The following is a 23,521-nucleotide window of genomic DNA, read 5'->3' as shown; positions in this document are numbered from 1 at the left end:
TTGACTTAATGAGTGACAAACACTACTCTTCATCAATCTGGCTCCAGCTTTCTCTGATTGCTGTTGCCAGATCAGCTTTGCAGGTTGGAGCCTTTTCATGGACCATTTTCTTTAACTTCCACCACAGATTTTCAATTGGATTGAGATCCGGACTGTCTGCAGGCCATGACATTGACCTTATGTGTCTTTCTTCAAGGAATGTTTTCACAGATTTTGCTCTATGGCAAGATGCATTATCATCTTGAAAAATGATTTCATCGTCCCAGATGGATAGATGGGATAAGAAAAGTGTCCAAAATGTCAATGTAAACCTGTGCATTTTTTGAAGATGTAATGACAGCCATCTCCCCAGTGGCTTTACCTGACATGCAGCCCCAAATCAATGACTGTGGAAATTTGCATGTTTTCTTCAGACAGTCGTCTGCATAAATCTCATTGGAACGGCACCAAACAAAAGTTACAGCATCATCACCTTGCCCAATGCAGAATCGAGATTCATCACTGAATATGACTTTCATCCAGTCATCCACAGTCCACGATTGCATTTCCTTAGCCCATTGTAACCTTGTTTTTTTCTGTTTAGGTGTTAGTGGTGGCTTTCTTTTAGCTTTTCTGTATGTAAATCCCATTTCCTTTACTGGAGTCTTACTGTTCAGTCACAGACGTTGACTCCAGTTTCCTCCCATTTGTTTTGTTGTACATTTTCTGTTTTCAAGGCATATTGCTTTAAGTTTTCTGTCTTGATGCACCAGTATGCTTGCCTTTAATCACCTTCCCATGTTGTTTGTACTTGGTCCAGGTTTTAGGCACCGACTGTGAACAACCAGCATCTTGTGCAACACTGCGAGATGATTTACCCTCTTTAAGGAGTTTGATAAACCTTTCCTTTGTTTCAATTGACATCTCTGGTGTTGGAGCCATGATTCATGTCAGTCCACTTGTTGCAACAGCTCTCCAAGGTGTGATCACTCCTTTTTACCTGCATACTAACGAGCAGCTTTAATCTGATGCAGGTGTTAGTGTTTGTAATGAAAATTTGCAGGGTGATTCCATAATTTATTCCCTGTGCTTGTTCTAAAAATCTAACTGTTCCTGGCTAACACAATTATTTTTCTTGATTTCTTTTAGTGTTTCTTAAAGCCAGAAATTTGCCATTTGAAATGCCTTTAGTTTTTTGTCATATCTGTGATCTGCTTTTTTTCTACAAAATTAAACAACTGAAGGAACATCCTCAGAGACTGGTGATTCCATAATTTTTGCCAGGGGTTGTAGAAAAAAAAGTCACCAGTGTCTTCAGAAATATTGGATGAGCAGGTGTCCACCAATTGCATACAGATTTTAATTTATTTATAATTAACATTCAAGTCTTTTACTCACATATAGGCCATTCACCCTTTCTTTATACTGAGAGCCTTAACTAACTAATGGGAAAAATCACAACTAATAATATTACTGTTTTATCCTATTTTTAAATCACTTTTTATTGGTAATTTGTACCTGTGAACAAACCTGCAAAGAACTGGTAGTAGATTGGTCCGAATTATAAAGCTAAGAAATAAATAGTGATATTTTGGAACATATAATCAAATGGTAATGTTTTTATTCAGTTAAAAAAAATTGAAAATACCACAGCAAAAACCACTTCCTGCAGGACCTGTGCAGCATCAGAACTGGGAAGCATGCAAAGAAAGTCATCACTGACTTGTCACGCCCTGGCCATTATTTGTTTCAGATTCTCCCTTCAAGCAATTGCTTTGACTAAATGAAGGTTAAAACAACTACATTATAGATAAGCTTTTCCCCCTCATGCCATAACACTCATGATTCATTACTGTATAGTACTGTGTAGCTGAACTGTGATACAGACACAACATTTGCACCTAACTCTTTTTTTTACTGTGTTGATCTACATTTTATCTGGCTGCTGCACTTAGCACTTTAAAGGGAAGTTTTGGTCCTGGAGCTCTACACTTGCATGATTCCTTTTTACAGCACTGTACTGAAATTAATGAGGAGAGGGAGAAAAGGCAGGAGGTGGTGTCCTACCTTCTTCTGTAAAATGCATAATGCGGTTTCTGCAGTGCTGAGCCTGGAGTAGCAATGACAGAAGCTCTGTTTTCCATATTACAGGTCAGTGTACCACCATAAAGATTGTGAAGCTGTAAATGTAAGGTACAATATTACATAGTGTTCCTTTAAATACCTTCACACCTTACATTTTGTATGTACAGTATGTTTTCATGCTTAGGAAAACCACCCCTTGATTTCAGGACTATGCTCTAAAAGTGAATTACACTCTGTAACTGTAGGGGGAGCCCATGAGCAAAGATACCAAATCTTACCTAGTGTTCCTTTAAACACAAATTAGCTAAACATAGTGCTCATGTATTTAATTGCAATTCAAAATGCCATAAACATATGTATTCATTTGGTATACATTCTGTTCAGTGACACAGCAAGAACATACAAACATAGAAACAGCATGTAAAACACTTTCAGCCAGAAGCAACCACAGCTACTCAACACACAGTTCAATATAATACCACTCAAGTTCTGAAAGGTCTTAATTTGTTTTCCTTCCTTCTTCCTATCTGCTTTAGTTTCTCACGTGCCTCCCTCTTCATGGAAAACTGATCGATATCATACTGTTCAGGTTTCATATTACATTTCATTGTTTCGTTCAAATCAGTTTTTATTCATTGGCATTGCACTTTAAACAATGCAGAGTTGCAAAGCAGTTTTACACTCTCTTTTCTGAGCATACTTTAAACTACCTACTGTGTGTGTGTGTGTTCGTCCAGTCCAGTGCACAGTGGCTCTCTGTCAGTGGATGATAAATGACTTCTGCTGCAGTTCTCTGACGCACTCCCTCTGTCTTTCTATTCTGTTTTATACTCTGCTATTCCTTCTCCTCATTTGGCCTCACACACACACACACACACACACACACACACACCAAAATAACAATACCTGTTTCAGCACATATTTTGAGAAAGATGCATGCAAATTAAAGTTGTATCATGCACAAGAATGTGTGTGCATGTGTGCTTAATGACTAAATGACATGCTTTTGCTGCTTTTGTAATCACACTTGACCCATTTCTTTTCAGCCACCTACTCGGACACCAGCACACTTGCTGATTCAGATAAAGAGAAAAAAAAGAATAAAAGTAGGCAACTTCAAAGCCAGTAGGTCAAAGCACCAAAAAGTTTCAGAGTTGAGGTTAATGTGGTACAAAGTAACAATAGAAGTACTGCTGCTACAGGGTAATGTAAGGTAGATAACTTGGATAATTGTAAACACACTACCATTAATGAATAAAGAAAGAATATAATTATTAGTTATATATTATTATTCTAACTTTGAAAGAAATATTAAGGTGAAAGACCCACATACCAGAATGTTTCTGCTGAACAGACTTGTGAGCTTTACATTTTAGACATATAAATTGTATTTCATTTTCAGTTTATGAACTCTTTCCACTGGCACAGAAATAATTTGTATTTTTTGAAACGTATTTGACTATGGGATAGCCAGAAATACAAACAAATATCTGTATACAGAAAGGAAGGAAATAGAAGTTCAATAAAATGTACAATACCCTCTAAGAACTGTGTGCCTCTAATGCAAGAAGCATGCTGTCAGAAGTACTTTATTAAGACCTAGACCACACAGTTTTTCAGTCACAAAAAGCTGGGGTAAAAACACAGTCAGAAAGGAATAATATCAGCAAAACTTTTTCTAAGATCAGAAAATAAGGAAAGATTATAGCCAAATATTAAAGACAAGAAACAATGGCCCTTTGGTAACAGAGACTTGGCTACCCTGGCAACCTTGCTAACAAACAGGGTGTATATGCTGAGTCCAGGACAAACTGCAGGCGTGTGGGGAAATGAGAGTTAAGCCCTAGAGGAGTTGGAGTAGGACTGAACCATTCCCCTGGTGGAAGATTCCAAGCCTGTGACATTGCCCCCGGTTGACATTCAATAATTTGCCTTAATCAGAAATGTATTTACATTTGCACAATAACTGAATGGGAACCCTAATAAAATTTGAGATTAAATTAGATTACATACCTTTATAGTCACTGTATACAGGGCACAATGAAATTACAGATGCCAGGGCTGGTGGTATAACGGTAATACCGTATACTGTAGTATTTATAAATGTACACTGTCTCGTGTCAAAGGAAAAATTGTTAATTTATGTGCATTTAAGGGAGCCACAGGGAGGAGGCGCTGTGGGAGCTCACAGACTGGTGATGTCACACTGACAATGAGTGGGGAAAAATATTAAACCCAGTACCCCACTGCAGTTGAGAATTTAATGCTGAGTTTGGGTTAAATGAGAGAGAAAGCAAGCTGAAAACAGACAAAATATTCAGAAGGCACCTCACTTGACTTTATGTTCACAGGGATGAGGGTTTATTCTCTATATGTGCGTTTGAGGGTCATTTTGCTGGAAAATCATCTGCTGTGGTGTGCTAAACCACAAGTGCCTGTTAGCTAGCCAGCTATGCTTCCAAACTGTTCCTCCAGTGCCAGTCACTGACATTTGCCCTCTCAGAAACTGTTTTTTAATTGTCAACATGTCGGTGCGCACTGTCGGGCTGTGCTGAGTTGAACACCCTTCACCTGACCCGTATTCACAGATAGGAGGCTCACACACTTAACCAATTACAAATTAAGACATGGAATACTTCAGATCCCAGATCTCTCATATATATATATATATATATATATATATATATATATATATATATATATTTTTTTTTTTAAGCAATATCTGCATCTGGAGTGTGTGTGGCTACTGTGCAAAAACAACACAGGACCTAGATGAACCTGACCCAAGCTCTAATTCCCAACCCAGTCGAACTATTAGGTTTTGGCCAGGTAAAAGTTGATAGTTCACGTTTAGCATTTGTTCACATTTGTTTATAGAGTGATTTTTTTCAGCAGCAGGTTGCTCTTCTAGATCTCTCTTGGTCGTCCACTCTCTCTCCACCCTCTCTCATTTCTTAAATTACTCGGAGCTTCTAAAAGTCAACAAACGCTGTATTGACATTCGTGCAAAGTGGTCAAAGTAGTAAGAGAGGTTTTTGTTGGTTGTGACCAGCAAATAAAATAAACAATGATAACAAAATATAAAGGAGCCATGTTTGGTTACAAAACACTTTATTACTGGGACTATGACTCCCAGTGATGCCACTCTAGGAGGGACCAAACGAGTATCAGAGAGCATAATTGGCCTCCCACTCAGCATGTTAGTTGACATAAAATTGGCCATTCGTGTTCTCCTTCTTCTGACCTCTCCAAATGAGTTCACCCTCCCAACCCTCCCCAAACTCTAATCTTGAAACAACAATAAAGAAAACAAAATCTAAAATAGAGTCTGTGTTTTGTGGAGAGATCGGCTGTTTAAACAATAGAATATCTCACACAACATGCACATACAGGTGCAGGCAAACTTTAGCAGTAGAATTGAGTCCAGTCTTCAGAGTTAACCCCTCAATTCCCAAATATCTGGTGAGCAATATGTAATGGGTTGGACTTATGAACTCATAAAGTATAAGATGCCTGTATAATCTCATGATATTTACACATTAACCAGACTGAAAAGTCATAGCCAGATATACAGAAGAACATTATCACACTCAATTGCCAGCATCTGTCAAATTAGGCTACTTTGGAAGGAAAAGTTGCCAGATGTTCGTCATGGCTGACACGAGGCAGCAAACTAATGGAGACGTGAAAGTGAGAATTACAGTAGAAAACATGGGGACAGAAGAAAGGTGTTGTGCAGGTGCAGGTTTCATTGTGAAGAAAAAAAAGAAAAAAAGAAAAAAGAAAAAAACGAGACAAAGAAGTGAGAGGAGGAAGGTGGAGGAAAAGACAGCAAAAGAAGACAGGAGATGTGGAGGAGGAAGAAAGTAGGAGTAGAAAAACACATGTCATGTGCTTGTTTGTGTGTGTGTGTGTGTGTGTGTGTGTTAAAAGCAGGTAGGTGTTGTTATGGTGACAGCATGACAAAGACCCAGCGGGTGGTCCAGTGACGCAACTCTGAGACAAATCACAGGAGAGAGAGAGAGAATGAAAAAAAGAGTAAGATGGGCTCAAGTTTGTATAGGGATAGTCAGAGAAAATGAGAAATAAGAAAGAGAGAGATAATTGTAAATGAAAAACTACAAAGTGGCCTACACTGAGAGTTTTAGCTGGAGCCTGGTCCATGTTTTTCCTATTCTCTGCTGAAATCCGCTGATTCAGCTCAGGCTGGACATGTTAGGACAGGGGAAAACTCTGCAGAGCTGTGGGTGCTCACAGCTGGGAGACGTGAAGCTTGTGCCAGGAACACAGTGTGTGACGTCCACCTCACTTTGGTTACATATATTGCAGTCTCTTCACAAAACAGACACACATTTTGTTTCCAAGCCGTGTGGGAATGTTGCATTAACTCTAAGCATAAAGGGCCATATTATACAGCTTTTTTTCACAGTTTGCATATAGTACTTTTTCAACGCATTATACACTCTACTTGACATGGCCCTGCTCAGCATGTTTGCATCTCAGTTAGGCAAATCTAGTATCTGGTACTTTAGCACCAGCTCGCTCGTGTTTCCAAGCAAGAGTAGGGACTAAACTTGACCTAATGATCATGTTTGTTTTTATCCGAAATTATGCTATTTGTTTGATTGTGTTTTGAAGAGGTTCAATGAGACGAGCTTGAAGGTGCAAAAAAAGCATAAAATCAAATAAAATCGTCTCTTGCTACTTTTTGTGGACGTGGATGGGCCATGCTAATGGAAATGTTACCAGGGACAAGGTCCCAAAAAGGGAGTAGAGCTGCAATAGTTCTCTAGAGTCTTATAAACTGTCTATGAAATGTTTGGTCAAAATACCACAAGGAGCAAACACAATCACTGTCTAAACAACCCTTTTCAGAATGACCAGATTCAAACTGTTGAGAATGAGCCTCCGTTTACTCCAAAGGTGAGGTACTCAGGAATGCCTAGAAGGGACATTTTTCCCTTGCTGACTGACTCTTAATTTTGAAATGCGCATGTACGAGTAGGAACATTATTTCACGGTCTGTTGTTTGTTCAGCCATAGTTCAGCTTTTCTACCAACACACACACACACACGTATATATATATATATATATATTTTTTTTTTTTTTTCCCTGGACATCATCTGAAGCCTTTAGTGTGTGTTCAACCAAGGATGCAGCTGTAGTCCTTTCTAAACGTTATTTACTCAGGCACAGCAATGTGTTGTTTTGAATGCAGTTGTACCATTTGTCAAATAAAAAAAACACATTATCTACAGGACATGGAAAAATTACATTCTTTGACCAAACAAAGTAGGAGGGGCAGGAGAAACATACTGCATAACAACCTGTGAGACAAGGGGTTTTCGCACTGATTTTCAGTCAAAGTATATATTTGATGACCCATGACTCTCAGGAGAGAAGGAATCATCAGGATTTTCCGCATGTCAGCTTCAATCCTAGAAAAGGGCAGCTCCACGACACAATAAAGGAAAGAAGAAGAAGAAAAAAAAGGTGTGCTAATGACTGCGTGTGTGAGAAGAAGATTGTAGGCTGTGAATGAGAGACAGAACAGTCAGAAGGTCTCTCTCACTCCCTCAAAAATCATACAGCCCTGTGGGAAGCCCATCATGGTCTGAGAGGTGGGGGTCTATTTCATAACACCCTTGTGTAACGTGTGTCAAGGCTGACATACTGGGCACATCAGGACCCAGCCGGTGCAAAAAAACAAACAAACAGCAAAAATCAATTTTCTCATCAATTGTCTTCCTTCTCTTCTTGTCTCTGCAACCCCACCCCCAAATTCATTTACTACCCCTAAGTGTCCAGCCCTCTGTCAGCCACACTGATCAAGTCTGGGAGGAAATTAAAGGGGATTAACGGATGAGATGTGGAGGAAAACAAAAGAGAACAGCAATGCATCCTCCAGAATGTCAAACTGACACACCGCTGTGTCCTGGCTGAAACAAAGGAAGCCAGACAAAAGGTTTATACAAGAGTGAGAGCATGAATATGCCCAGCACACACAGACATATGTCCACACACAAACATGTTGGTTCTGCTCTATTTGTGAGGACTGTCCATTGAAGTAATGTTTACTGTAGCTAATTTACACAACACCTATGCCTCCTATATGATCCTCACTAATATATATAAGCATGCTGCCCCCCACACAATTTTGTATCTGTGAATTCTGGTATTTTGTGGTTAACCCTAGCCCTATTCCTAACCCCAATACTAAATTTAAGCTTAAACTATGTCTTAACCTTAGATTTTAATTTACAATTAACAGTTTACATTGTGGAAACTGGATTGTGCTCAATGTGTGAGTCAAATAGAAATGTACAAACAGCTAGTTTGTGCTGGATGTCTGCATTTCTTTGTGACTGATAAGTCTCTCTGGCTAATTAGCACTCTGCAAGGTTTACATATTTCATTTAGTCCCTACTCAGCTTTTTTGGAACCAAATTGTCCTAATGGAAAAGCAAAATAAGGGCTGAAAGTCAAATCAAGTAGGTACTGTAGAGTGTGACAGAACCATTGCTTTACACATTTACTTTTGTTCACCAGCTAATGATAAGGATTGATCATCTATTACCAACAGATTGACAGGGCTTAAACTTGGACTGCTAACAATTTACAATACTACCAGCCCGCAATCTTGTTTTTCAGACTTGTCTTTCTTTCTGATGTCAGTATCTCCAATCACAAGAGGCTTAAACAAGGTAAAACAGAAGAAAATGGGAGCAAAAGTATACAAACTGCATTTTTTTGGAAAAGTCTAGACATTTTATAAAATGTAATGTTTTCCTTTTTTGTCCTCACATATAATTTTTAAGTTTTGTGCATTGCAATATTTTGAGCAAAACTGTGCTGTTACCCTGTGCTAATTGAACCTTCACACTCTGCTCTTACTGGTGCAATGTGCAATTAATGAAGATTAGCCACCAGGCTGGTCCAATTTAGCAATGAAACCTCCTACACTAAAATGACACTTTCATCGTCCAACCCCTGTAACTGTAGTTTGTAAATGTGATTATTTTTATAATTGATGCCTGTATCACAATCAATAAATTATGACAGAGCCAGGGTTATCACTGTATTAAATAACCATTTCTTTTAATGACACTTTATCACTTAGGAACTGATGATTTTGTTGCAGTTTTGCAAGTGGAATTTTGCATTTTTTTTTTTTTTTGGAATAAAAGACTTCAGCCAGTCTGTAGTTGCAGTAGTCTCCTCTTTTCTATTTTCATTGAACCATGTGAGTTAAGCTTGGTCCCAGATAGCTCAGCAGAATTTATACATAGAATTGATGTATCGTTTGCTCCTTACATAAGACTATTAGGTTGCATTTCTTGATTCAGTGGCAAACTGTGTAAGTGACACATAAATGGTTATGTCTAAGTACTCCAGAGCCCATGCTGCTATATTTATCGCATTTGCATGACCATTTCTCAGGCAGTGCCACCTGAGGGCCCAAAAACATATTCATTCAAATGTGGTTTCTGGCCTCTTTTCACAGTATCATCTAGGGTACATGAACTAAGACTTTTTTGTAATTGTTTACAATCTTGCATTGTTTGTTTGATAATACAATTGAGTTGGGGGCAGCATGGTGGCACAGCAGCTAGTATCGCAGTCACTAAGCTCCAGGGACCTGAACATTGTGGGTTCAAGTCCCACACCGGGTGACTGTCTGTTAGGAATTTGATGTGTTCTCCTTGTGTCCGCGCGGGTTTTCTCCGGGTACTCCGGTTTCCTCCCAAGGTCCCAAAACACACGTTGGTAGATAGATTGGCAACTTAAAAAATAAAAAAAAAGTGTCTGTAGTATGTGTATGTGTGAATGTGTGTCGCCCTATGAAGGACTAGCGCCCCCTCCAGGGTGTATTCCTGCCTTGTGCCTAAAGATTCGGACCCATCATGACCCTAAACTGGATAAGCAGTTACAGAAAATAATTGAATGAATTAAGTTGGGCAAGGTTACAAAATGTCCCAACTTTTCTGGAAATGGGGTTTATACAAAATTATTTCTAAATGCCACACTTGCCTTTTATTTTATTCACTTACCAACATAGTTATCTTCATTGTACTCATCCTCCTCCAATTCTTCTTCTTCACTGAGTTCAGCATCCAAATCTTGCCCTGGGTTCTGTTTCAGTGCCATGTTATTATCTGTGCATTTTTGCCTGTAACAAACACCCACACACACAAACAGCAATTACTGCACATGGGTTTGCAATGTCAGTGCATTGCAGCAGTCAGTAAGTGTTTGTGTATGCGAAAACACAGTGCCACACACTTAGAAGAGCAGGTGCAATTTAAACTGTGACTCGAAGAGCCAAATGCTATATGCATTCACAACATCTCTGATATTCACAATTTCATTTTGTCATTATGTTATTATGGTAAACATTCTTTCAGCATTCAGGGCTTGTGCCTCCGTCTGATGCCTCCTCACATTGTTAAAAGACATGTCTATGACTTAATGTGTATGCCTGGTTTTAAAAACTCATAATAACCCCCAACTCATTAATTATGTGAAGTGTCAGGCCATAAGGTTAATTAAGCTTGAGATTGGGGCTTTATAACACTATACACAAACCAACCCAGGTATACACAATGCTGAGATCTGATCAACAAGACCCTGATGGCAGTTTTTGTAGGTTCTCAGGTTTATACTCAAGCCTCTTGTTCTGTTCAGACTCTAGAGTCTGTCATTTTCTTGAGTTGATTTCCTCCAAAAGAATAGAAAACAAAAAAAATTAAAATAAAACAAGAGAAGAGAACCTAAATAAATAAATAAATAAATAAAAATAACAACAATAACACGAGAAAAGGAAAGCCATGGCAGAAGCTTGATTTTGTGTTCAGTAAACTATTTTTGTGTGTTAATCTGTTTTGGACCATTGTCCTACTGAAAGACGCAGTGACAGATCATTTTTATTTTCTTGACAGAGGCAGACATTTTGAATAATGATGCAGTGTACCTTAACGAGCTTACTACGGCCTACAGGAAAAATGGTCCTAAAACATCACCAACCCTCTACTATATGTAACAGTGGGGATTAGGTTCTTTTCAGTGTAGTCATGATTTTTTGCTAAGCTTGAAATATTTCTTGCCAATAAATTTTTTTATTACATCTGACAATGGAACGTGGTTTTCATCAAAATCTCTTTTTTCCCCTGGGCTTTTATTCTTTCTTTCTTTCTTTCTTTCTTTCTTTATTTATTTACTTGCCTCTCTCACCATCCTCCTCACTGTGCATGGGGGGCAAAATATGCTTGGAGACTCATTCCAGTTTTTAGTTAGAATGGAATAATTATCTAAATAAAAAGAACTGATTAAAAATATTGTAAGTAAAAGTACATAAATAAATGCTGCAATACAAGAGGAAAAACTACATGGAAGACCAGAATGAAAATACCAAGATTTACATTTTAAAAAAAAGCATCATTTAATCAAAATACATTTTTTAATCAAAAGTGACAAAGAAAATTTCCAGTTGACTGACAGATCTACAGTAAAGCTATCAACATGAGTCACGAGTCTGTTAATAAGATAATCTGCAGGCATTTACATACCAGCCAATACCTACCAAATAAGATGTCTTCATAATAGCCCTCATGTAACACAATTTCTAAAATGAGTGATAAACACAAACTCTGTGTTCATCAAATAGAGAGCAGTGCATAGAATTTAATTTAAAATCTATTTGATTTTCTGCTGCTGAAGAATCATGTGCAAATATTTACTTTAAGGGATGACGATTGGTTATTATAGCATCACACAACTTTCTCCAACTGCCACTGCGGCAGGAGGGTTGTGCCTTGTTTTGTATCAGCATTTATTTTCAAATATTTTTTCTGTCACAAACCTACATTAATAACCCCTGCATTTGACCAATCAGAAAGTGTTCCGAGATCCAGAGTTACAGAGGTTGGACAATGAAACTGAAGCACCTGGTTTTAGACTACAATAATTTATTGGTATGGTGTAGGGCCTCCTTTTGCGTCGTATACAGCGTCAATTCGTCTTGGGATTGACACATACAAGTCCTGCACAGTTGTCAGAGGGATTTTAAGCCATTCTTCTTGCAGGATAGTGGCCAGGTCACTTTGTAATGCTGGTGGAGGAAAACGTTTCCTGACTCGCTCCTCCAAAACACCCCAAAGTGGTTCAATAATATTTAGATCTGGTGACTGTGCAGGCCATGGGAGATGTTCAACTTCACTTTCATGTTCATCAAACCAATCTTTCACCAGTCTTGCTGGGTGTATTGATGCATTGTCGTCCTGATACACGGCACCGACTTCAGAATACAATGTTTGAACCATTGGATGCACATGGTTCTCCAGAATGGTTCGGTAGTCCTTGGCAGTGACGCGCCCATCTAACACAAGAATTGGGCCTAGGGAATACCATGATATGGCAGCCCAAATGTTTCACATTGTTCACAGCCCAACATTTGCGCACCTTGCACCATTGAAACCGACGTTTGGCATTGGCATGAGTGACCAAAGGTTTGGCTATAGCAGCCCGGCTGTGTATATTGACTTTGTGGAGCTCCCGACGTACAGTTCTGGTGGAAACAGGAGAGTTGAGGTGCACAATAAATTTTGCCATGATTTTATGTTTTTTGGATACAATCCGGGTTAGCACCCGAACATCCCTTTCAGACAGCTTCCTCTTGCGTCCACGGTTAATCCTGTTGGATGTGTTTCGTCATTCTTGGTGGTATGCTGACATTACCCTGGACACCGTGGCTCTTGATACATCACAAAGATTTGCTGTCTTGGTCACAGATGCGCCAGCAAGACGTGCACCAACAATTTGTCCTCTTTTGAACTCTGGTATGTCACCCATAATGTTGTGTGCATTGCAATATTTTGAGCAAAACTGTGCTCTTACCCTCTGCTAATTGAACCTTCACACACTGCTCTTACTGGTGCAATGTGCAATTAATGAAGTTTGGCCACCAGGCTGGTCCAATTTAGCAATGAAACCTCCTACACTAAAATGACAGGTGTTTCAGTTTCATCGTCTAACCGTTTTTGTTCAATTATTTATGCAGGAATTTAAATTCATAAAAAAAGCAGAAAATGGACATTATTCAAAACTTGTGACATTTTATAGATTGTGTTTTTGAAAATTGTGCACTGAAGATTTCAGAAAAGTTCTCATTTAAGTGTGTTCTCTAAAGAGATTGTGTATAATTTTCAGTTCTACAATAGGCAAATAATGCCTTTTGACCAGTGGGATGGATTTAATGTTTTCAAATTAATTTAATATATATTAATATTATTGTAATTATTAGACAGAATAAAAAATAATAATTCATTAATAACCCAATACTAGGCCGACGGGATCTGTAAATTATGAATAATATCAAAGCTAAACATTTAATGAGATCTTAAGGGTTTTCTGAAATGTTTAAAATTGTATGAAAAATGCACTTGAATGTGCTGTGAATGTGTATTGATTTGATGAAATAATGTCCTGCACAAGCACTTCATCTTGATTGATGCATAGAAACAGAAAAGTAAGCAAGATTGTGTTTGCGGTAGATTGCAAAGTAACTTCAGATTATGAAAGCCACTGCTCGCACGTGAATGCTGTGCAATGCAAGCATTCCTCCTAGTGACCAGTGAGCTGACCTAGTGACCCAATGTGCTGACCTAATGAACTAAAGACCTGGAGATGCTTTGGGCTGTCACTAACGTGTGCCATCTATAAGTTCTGTTGGTGTTTAATAAAAAATTTTAAGTCTAATTCAAGAACATTCTGGGACTTTTGATTCTTTTGGGAGTTAGAGCTTAATTGACCACTGCTTTTAACAAAATATAAAACCAATGGCAAGCTGAGAGGTGAAGGACGGTTTCTTCATGTGATTTCAATGGCAATGGATGAAGAGCAACACAGGTGTCCACCCTTGCCTGAAGGGATATTATTATTGGAAATAACAGACTGTGCTGTTTTAAATTTAAGAGTCATGAAATTGGATATAATTACTATATTCATTGTTGATTATGATAAACCTAGTTGTATAAATATCCCCTTTGTCATGCCCACATCACTAAAAGCTTCCACACTTAATTTAAGAATGTCCTAATGGTAGCTACAATCCTGTGAACCTGTCCATTTCTGTCCATTATATCAAATCAAACTCACAACAAGTAAGGGAAAAGCAAATGTTTTAAAAATTATCCTGTGATTATCCTGTGAATTATCCTGGGAACTGGTGGCTCCAATTACAAAGTACTCTGCAGTGTATCCTCATAATTCCTTCAAATATTACAACAATGTAAACAAAAATTGCAAACTTTGTAGGTGGAAGCCCTACATGTAAATGAAACAAGGCCTACAACCAAGGTAACACAAATCCTGTCAGACATCTATCTTCATATCCAAACTCATTTCTTGGGCACAGTGGCACTTCAGGCAGTGTCACCATCAAGGTGACACATAAGGAGTTTAGTGTGTTCTCTGTGTACACTAGGTTTTCCTCCTACAGTTCAATAACACATGGTCTGGCCCCCCATACAGGGTGTGTCCTTGCATTGTGCCCAGCGATTCTGTGTAGACTCTGGACTAAATTCCACACTGAACAGGATACAGAATATGCATGAATGAAAGAATGAATGAACACAATTAAAATATATAGCCTCCCTCTAAAATACTTGAATATCAATAGTTGTTTATACCATGATTTAATTCAAACTTTGAACAGACATAGAGATTCTACAAGATCTGAAATGTTCCGCACAAAGCTAATTATGCTAACACTAATCATAGCATTAAAGCTCATGGTGGTATAGAAGTCATTAGTGTATTCATATCAATGAGATTATATATATATATATATATATATATATATATATATATATATATTTTTTTTTTTTTTTTTTTTTTTTTAATATATATATTAATAAAGTAAGGCTAAACAAATAACAAAATCCTGGAATATAGAAAATGGCAGGATATACAATGGCTAAAGGATTGACATATACAGTGCGTACCATTCAGTGAGGAAGTGGGATGAACCTGTTGACTTTGCTGGAGGACACTGGGTTCATGCTACAAAGTAGAGATGCAGGGGCGAGGGGAGAGGGGGAGGGGGGCTGCCATAAACCTGGGTGTTTCAGTCCAGACCACCAGCTCAAAGTAGAGCACATATCATTGTTAATATGAACTTTGACTCCTTTCCTCCCAAACCTACTTGCATTTTCTGCAGCAATGATTTTCTTCTACATGACTTCCATACATTCCACAAGTCAATACATTCTCTACAGAGCCATGTACGACACAACAAAATGTATCGGAGAACATATGGGTTTAGAGTAAACACACACAACAGCCTACAAATACAGTATGTTTGTGTACAATTAAGCTTAGGGATGCCTCTGTTGGGTGATGGAGAATGTTGGAGGGTAGTGGAAGGTACAAATGTCTGCTGTAAACAAGAAACCTTACAAAGAAAAGACATTTCACCCCAAGTTTTTAACAAAAAATATCTTAAACAGGAAAAACAAAGCCAGATGGAGGTGGTAAGGTGGAGACAGAGGAGAGAAACCGACAGAGACTTTCATCATCAAGTGCAAGAACAAAAATGACACTAGTAGGAAAAAAATATATAAGCACAGAAGTGGAAGACAGCAGCTTGCATAAGAGCACAGTTACATAAGAGCTGGCTAATACACCTATTACCTAGCAGTGAATTTTTCAAAACATTTGGTTTTCCTGCTTTTATTAGGTCTGTTTCTCTTCCTGTTTGCTCAAAAATATACCCACAACTCACGTGGCAGCACTAAAAGAGGAAGACCTCACTTGAGCCGCAGAAACAAATGTGATAAAATTGTCATGTTATAGTGCCATACTGAAGGGCTTCTCTACTGATAGGTCACTCTCACCTGCTCCTTTCTCTCTGCCCTGTCACTTTGATGGCCACCTAGAGAGTTTCAAAAGACCAGGTTTTTATTGTAACATTGGCTGTGATCTACAAAGAGCTCTGTCAGTCCATCTTTCTTTTTCATCTACTAATGCATTCTTTCATGCGGAGAGTGTCCTTTTGCATCATGAGCTACTCTGTTGGATATAACTGACGGATTAATAAATATACGCTGAAATTTTAAAATGCTTCAGTTTTTCCTTTTCTCTTTTACATAATTTAAAATTTCCATTGCCTTCTGTTTTTTTCTGTTGTTTTCATCTTTGTTGCCAGTAAGGCCAAACTGAACTACACTGATTAAAACAATGATTCATAATCACTTCTAAACAACCTACAGATATCATACAAAGTATTTTATACAATAATATATGAACATATAATAACATTATGCCCACCTCCTTGTTTCTACATCCTCTCCACTAACCATACAGAAGCACTTTGCAGTTCTATAATTACAGACTGTTACGATGGTGATGTGTGTGTTGCGCAGGTATGAGACTCCAGCAGCACTGCTGTACCTGATCCATGCCAACACAACACACCACCACCACCAGTGCTGAGAATGGCCTACTTCCCAAATGACTGCTGTCCTGTGGGGGTCCTGACCTGAAGAACAGGGTGAATGCAGGCAAACAAGTATGCAGAGAAACAGATGGACTACGGTCTGTTATTGTTGAACTACAAAGTGCTCCTCTATGGTCAGTGAAGCTGAAAGAACATAAAGTGAGTGTAGAAACAAGCAGGTTGTCGTAATATTACGGTTGGGTGAATATGTATGTAGTATTTGCATGCATTAATGACAGATCAGTTATAACTTAAAAATGAAAACAGAGGTATTAAAGATAAAAAGGTAGATTAACTGACAATTAAACATCCATAAAACTAGAATTGGTGTAACAACTGTATAACTGCCTTCATATTCAAAATACCCTCACAGAATATGTATCTTTATATGTATAAATTATAGAATATGTATCTTTTAAATTAGCATTTTATGTCTGTAATCAGTCAGATGCTTCTATTTAACAAAAGATAACCTATTTAATCTTAAAGTTTGATATATTTTCAAAGTGAACACTCACTTTGACAAAACAGCCTGAGTGCAAGGCTTGGAATAGCTCTACTAATAATCCTATTTATGGAAAGCCATTCTTCTTAAATAAGGTCTAGGCTTTATGAAGTGTTGTCCTAGAAACGCCAGCTATTCACAGGCCCCTGAGAATACTTCTCTATAACCCCCCCTCCCATTTTGGTGTCCAACTAACCAATCACATACAAATTATTCTCTTAGATCAAGCTTACTTTAACCAATCAGGTCACATTTCTTGACAGAGACCTGGCATTAGTATTAAGATCAAAGTAAAGCTGAAAATGCTGAGGTTTTGCAGGGGTCCATACATAAACAGGTATTTAGATAAGTGGGAAGGCCTAACTTTGATCCAGTCAAATTGATTGAGTTGTCTTGCCTTCCCGCGCAATCACATATTTTTGATTCATATTTCCTTCTACTAATGATAGTTTTAAGAGGGCAAAATGTAGTAACATTGCCCTGAACCCTTAAGGGAGGATGCAGATTTAATTGAAGAAGCTTTTAGAAACACCCCTACTGCTCTGTTATCTTCCACTCCATCGGTCACCTGACAAACAGCCTGTAGTAGAAAATATCCTAGTGTTAGCCTACAATAGGCTACTTGCACTGCACTCATGCAAACTGATATATGCATATATAGAAAAGCACTATATGGCTATAAAGCCATGCTGTTTGAACAGATGAGACTGGGCATTGTCCTGCTGAAATAGACATGCAGCTCCGGGAAAATATAGTTTTGATGGCAGCATATGTCTCTCCAAAATACAAGTATAAGCCTCCATATTAATGGTACTTTTAGACATACGTCCATCACCCATGCACACTGATGCACCTCTTTTGTCATCACAGTTACTGGTTTTTCCATTTTGTGTTGATAACAGTGTGGACAATCTTTTTTCATCACTGGCATGAACAATCTGACATCTATTTCAAAAAACAAAAACAAGCTGCATCTTGGACTTGTCTGACCACATAACACATCTTTCAGTCAACTGTCTTTCAGCCTTTGTTAGATGAGTTTGGGCCCAGACAATATATTATTAATATTAATAAATAAATTCCTCCTTGCATAATACAGCTTCAGGTTGTGTTTCTTGATGCAGCAGCCTCTGTTAAGTCCCAAGGTACTACTCCAAAGCCCATGTCCATCATGGTCGCATGACACTCTCTCTCTCTCTGTCTGTCTGTCGTTACACTTATATAGCGCCTTTCTAGATACCCAAGGAAGCTTTACAATCCACACTGCTCAGAACACTCAATCCACACACATACTGGTGAGAAGCAGCAGCCAAACATGCACAGCGTACTCTAACAGTATATATCATGCCATATCTAAATCATGATATTATAAGCTTATGACGGTCAAAGACCTAAATTCTTCACAATTTGCACGGAAAAATTTTGTTTGGGTGGGTTGATAATTCTATCACAAACTTTGGCATAAAGTTGTGTGCAACTATCTAATTTTTGATTGCAATGCCAAATATTTGGTGAATGCTGCTTTTATACCTTTAATATTCACCTGCTGCTTCAAAACAGAGTGCCATGGAATTTCTACAAATATTTCACATTTTTTCTGCCCTTGTCCCAACTTTCTTGGAGCATGTTGCAGGCATCAGATTCTAAATATGTTTATGTTAACAAAACACAATCTAGTTGGTCTGTCACGCCCTTGTCCTGTTGTGTCTGCTTTCCATGCCATGTGCTCACTTGGCACATGGCTCTGTTTGTTATTGTCCATGTCTCTGCCCATGTCCCGCCTTTCTTCCTCCTTGTCAGTGTCATTTGTAATCCTGCCCTCTCGTTATCAGTCCAGGTGTCCCTTGTCTGTGGTGTTCATTTAAGTTCTCTTGTCTCTGTGCTTCTTTGTTGGACATTCCGCCTTTAGTTTGCCTTCTACCGTTGGTTTGCTTTCTCCAGTCTGTCTGGCTTGTCTGTTACGCATTCCTTTTAAGTCAGTTTTTGTATCTCTCTTGTCTCAGGTCTGTTTGTGTCTTTTTTCTGTTTAGCTTTCTGTGTTCAGGTTAGTCAGTTTAGTTCTCTCTGTTTGTTTGACAGTTTAGATTTCTGTGTTCAGGTTTATTCTGTTTAACTTTTGTTTAGGCCCCTGTTAAGCTCTCCATGTATTGTCCTTCTGTCGTAGTCTCTCTGTCCAGGTCATTCTGTTCAAGTCTCTAGGTCTTGGTCTTTTTTGTTTCAGTATCCTGTCTCATTATCCTAGTTTGTCTATCTGTTTTGTTATCTCTTGTAGAAATAAAAGTATTCTGTGTTTTAGCAAGTGTGTCCGCCTCCGTCAGTCCACCCCGCAGTCAATATAAGCATAGGATTTATTTTTTTTTCTTGTACTTTTGTCAGTTAAATATAGGTTCAAGAAAATTAAATTACAGATTCATATATTTTAATGTATTATACAAAATGTCCCAACCTTTTGGGAAATGATACATAAACCGGTTCACACTAAAACTGAGTGTTTGTTACATACACACCAAAAAAAAAAAGCCTCTCTCCGAACTCCACATACGCCTACAGTGCAGATAAGCCAAGAGTACTGACTAGGCTTAACCGTTAGTGTATGGTGCAGGTCAAGCATGCTTAAATGTTGTGTGTAACTGTTATAATGACACTCGGCTCACATGCTCAACTGAGAAAGGGGTACCAAAGTCGAAGAGGGCCTGAGGTTAGCAAGTTCATATAGGGTCATTAAAGGCATGGGGCTAAAAGGATTCCAGTGTTTTTCCAACCTAATCCCTACTTGTCATGTCTGTAGCATGTGATCAGTTACTACAGACAGACATCTGCCTACACTTAAGAACAGAAACACAGTAGGCATAGATGGGAAGAGGTTTCAGGATCTGACAAAATCTCTACTAAACTCTACTACTAAACACCTGCCTTAAATCATTTCTAGCATATTTCATTTTATTTTAAACATTTCATGTACTATATTATCTATTGCATAAAGTGACAGGCACAAACAGCTTACATAATTGCATCTTCTTAAGGAGTATTTATTTGGAGTACACAACCATAGACTAACACATGCATTACCCAGAACATATTAACAAATTAAATTTCACAGCCAAACATTTCTGAAAATGCTCTCAAGTTTCTGTTTCAGAACATATTCAAATCATATACAAATAAAAACTTTCGATGTATAATCCCAGATTTATGCATATGACAGTGATCAAACTAAACTCTCCAAACTCATACATCTGGCATCTCTTTTCAGGTTGAGCACAGGTGTGTTGATATTCCAGTAGACTGATGTAGAGTCATTTTTCTTGTTAGTCTTTGCCTTGTTGAGCACTGATTTGGTGATCTGCACAGCCTTTTAATCAAGGCTGTTACTTCGCAATTAATGAGGAATTTAATCACTAATTCTAATTGCAGCTATTATTGTAGCCATTATCATTGTAATTATTTCTAAGATTATATCAGTACAGAATATAAAAACAGGCTTATGGGGTTGCATTGAGAGTCAAACAATTACATGTTAAGTCAAGGCTCCAGGTGTAGGGAGATTTTCTTGCCATTGTTGCCTTAGGCTTGCTCACCTTGGGGTATTTATTTATTTATTTTTAAAAAAATATATTCCTGATTTCTTTGTCCTGTTACTGGATTTGTGTAATGCTGCTTTCTGATAACATTAGTTGTAAAAAGTGCTGTAAAAATACAGTTGATTTGATTGGATTTGACTTGACTTCTCATATGCAAATTCCCAGGTCTGTGAGAACACCTCCATCCACTGTTGATTGTATTGTGGCCCTTTTCTAGCTTAAAAATTACCTGCAAGAGTAATCAGAGGCCACAATCAAACATTGGTTGTGGCACATTAAGAAATCTGTTGACCCAATCTGACAAGGGTTTTCTGAAACCTGGCGTGGTAGAACTGGGTTTTTTGATATTAAATATGCATCTTAAATCGTAAATGTTCTTACACATTTCTGGCCAGAATAGAATGTCAAAAGCTCTGTTAGCTCTTCTCTATTCTCCCCTCTCAAAGACCTGAGCAAAACTGTCTTCTCTTCTGTAAAGGTGGTGTGGAGAACAGGCAGATATGGGCAGAACCCATCTCAAACACATTTGTCTTTCCTCCATTGAGCCTTATTGAATGGCTTTCTTCATTGTGACAGGCTGTGTCTTTCATTGCCTCCTTTTAGATTTATTTTGAGTTTCGCTAACACTAATGGGAGAGGTTTCATATAAGTTTATGAACTTGGAGGCCCACCCCCTTATTACAGTGATTAATCAAGGACATTCGTGAGAGTTGCAACAGGTATTTCCGTTCCAGGGTGGTAGGTGATGGATGAGTTCATATTTTATTTGCAGTTGTGCAATCATACATTAGAATCTATGTGGTAATGCAGCCAGTGGTTTCATAATGAGACTTGAGCAGACTTTACAAACCATAAAATGTATCATAGGATACTGCAACAAGTCTGCATTTTGAGGCCTAAAAAGGTAGCTTTGGTCTTTTGCTTGGGTCAAAACAAACCATAACTGGACCTTGCTTGCAGATGATACCGTAGGCTGAAGTGACTCAAGTCTGATTTCTTAAATGTGACATCAGATTTGTTCAAAGCTATGTGAAGCTATGTCAAATCTGATTTGAAATAATAATCATTTTCATAAGTGTTCATAAGATTTCTTGCATCTTTTTTTTGCAGGCACTTAGTGCTGTGGTCCTCAGCCAGCACTGGCAGCACCTCAAAACAATGGACGAGAAGCTAAAGCAAAATGTGATGCACACATGAACTAATACTGCTTCTGTTTTTCCAGTTTTAATACAATCTCACAAATATGAAGTTTAATTGTCAGTGAAGGAGGCAACATACATAATCATCTCAATTTGTGCATACAAGCCATTTCAGGGACATATGTTCACAGTACAGACAGATACAGACCACTTACATTTATGAAGTTTTTACAGGCCGAGTTAGTTTAAAATGCTATATCCTGTTGTCTCTCCAATACACACTAACTAGACTGTAAATTCACTAGTGGCACATTCATATTTGAGAGGCCCGGTGATTACTTTAGCTTGATTCCATCATTTGACTTCTTTGACATTTCTTGTTCATTTCTTGATATCTCCAGCATAAAGCAAACTTTCGGATAGCATTCTTGCTTTTCCTGTTTATGAGAACGTCATTCACTACTGCAAAAACACTTTTAAAACATTCTTCTGCTAGGGTGACTTCCCAGTCTAGATGAATAGTACATTCATCTGGGAAGGGTTCAGTACCCGAGAAGATATCAGTAAACTCTTGTGCTACTTGACTTAACCTTGTTTTCTGGGACTGCCACAGAAATAATCAGTTTGATCCGATCTAAAAATTCCCTGGGTTTCTATGATGTTAAAATCCAGCATCATAGCCTGATCTTTATACATGCTCAAAGCACTAGCTCACAGTCCTTTCATGATTAGTTGTCGACCCCCATTGTCAGGGAGCAGATTTGTTGTGGGAAAAATTTCACTCTTAGTCTGTATTATTAATTTTCTTGGGTTCCTGTATCTAATTTAAATTTTAGTTGTTCTGCAGCATTACTCACTTCATTCACAACTTTCATTCGGCCAGACCAACACAGCGTCAGGAAATAGTTTAGGGCTCATAAGCCTCAAAACAGTCCTAGAAAGTTTTCAGAGTCTTATTTCAGTGTTTAGTCAGGGTCCAGGAATTGCAAGTATCCTATCTTTAGTCACCAATCCATGCTAGCAAGTAGCTACGGTTAGTGTCCTTTATATTGTCTTGAAGTGCACCCATGAACATTAGTTTATACATGCTGTTTAAATTTTCACCAGCTCTCTAGCAAATTGGCTGAATCCCAGTACACCTGAGGCAACAGGAACTGCAGGTTCTTTTCCCTCTTTCCCTGTTCTGAGATATTAATATATCACCATGTTGTGTTTTAAAAATTAAACTCTCTGGTGTGGAAAAAAAGCTCAATAAGGGGAATAATATGAGAAAATAGTGGTGAAATTCCTATATAAGGTCATGCCGTGTCATGGCCACAATGAAGAGGATTACCCAAAAAATAAATAAATAAATAAATACCCACACCAGACACACACACACACACACACACACACACACACACACAAGGTAACATGAGAAAGTCAGTCTCTCTGACACACACCAATAGAAATGGGCACTACAGTGACTGTTATGTAAGATAGCGCTCAACTTTCAACAACCCTCTCTCTCATATACACACACTGAGGCCAAAATTTTCCACCAATAAAAACAACATGTCGTTCTAGAGTTTTACAACCAGCTGGATTTTAACTGTTAGAGAGAGACAGAGATGCACATTTTCAGCTATTTTGTATTAAGTATTAAATGCAATTATCTTATGGTGGTGTGAGCACCTGCCTTTTTGTATGAATTTATAGCACAGTTTGTAACGGCTGTGATACTTATATTTATTAGAT

The 23,521-nt window shown here is 38.1% G+C and overlaps 1 protein-coding gene across 1 annotated transcript in view; it reads right to left on the bottom strand.

The window, feature by feature from the left end:
• Positions 1-23,521, bottom strand: part of LOC136665808 (helicase ARIP4-like) — a 67,650-nt gene that overhangs the window by 40,273 nt on the left and 3,856 nt on the right. Inside the window, exon 2 of the mRNA XM_066643577.1 lies at positions 10,117-10,235. Coding sequence (XP_066499674.1) covers positions 10,117-10,213 — 97 coding nt within the window. The 5' untranslated portion in view covers positions 10,214-10,235. The remainder of the gene's footprint in view (positions 1-10,116; positions 10,236-23,521) is intronic.

Source organism: Hoplias malabaricus, chromosome 14 (genome assembly GCF_029633855.1).
Source record: "Hoplias malabaricus isolate fHopMal1 chromosome 14, fHopMal1.hap1, whole genome shotgun sequence".
Classification (NCBI taxonomy): Eukaryota; Metazoa; Chordata; class Actinopteri; order Characiformes; family Erythrinidae; genus Hoplias; species Hoplias malabaricus.
The sequence above is the reverse complement of the archived record's forward strand: the minus strand, read 5'-3'. Positions and strand labels throughout refer to the sequence as shown.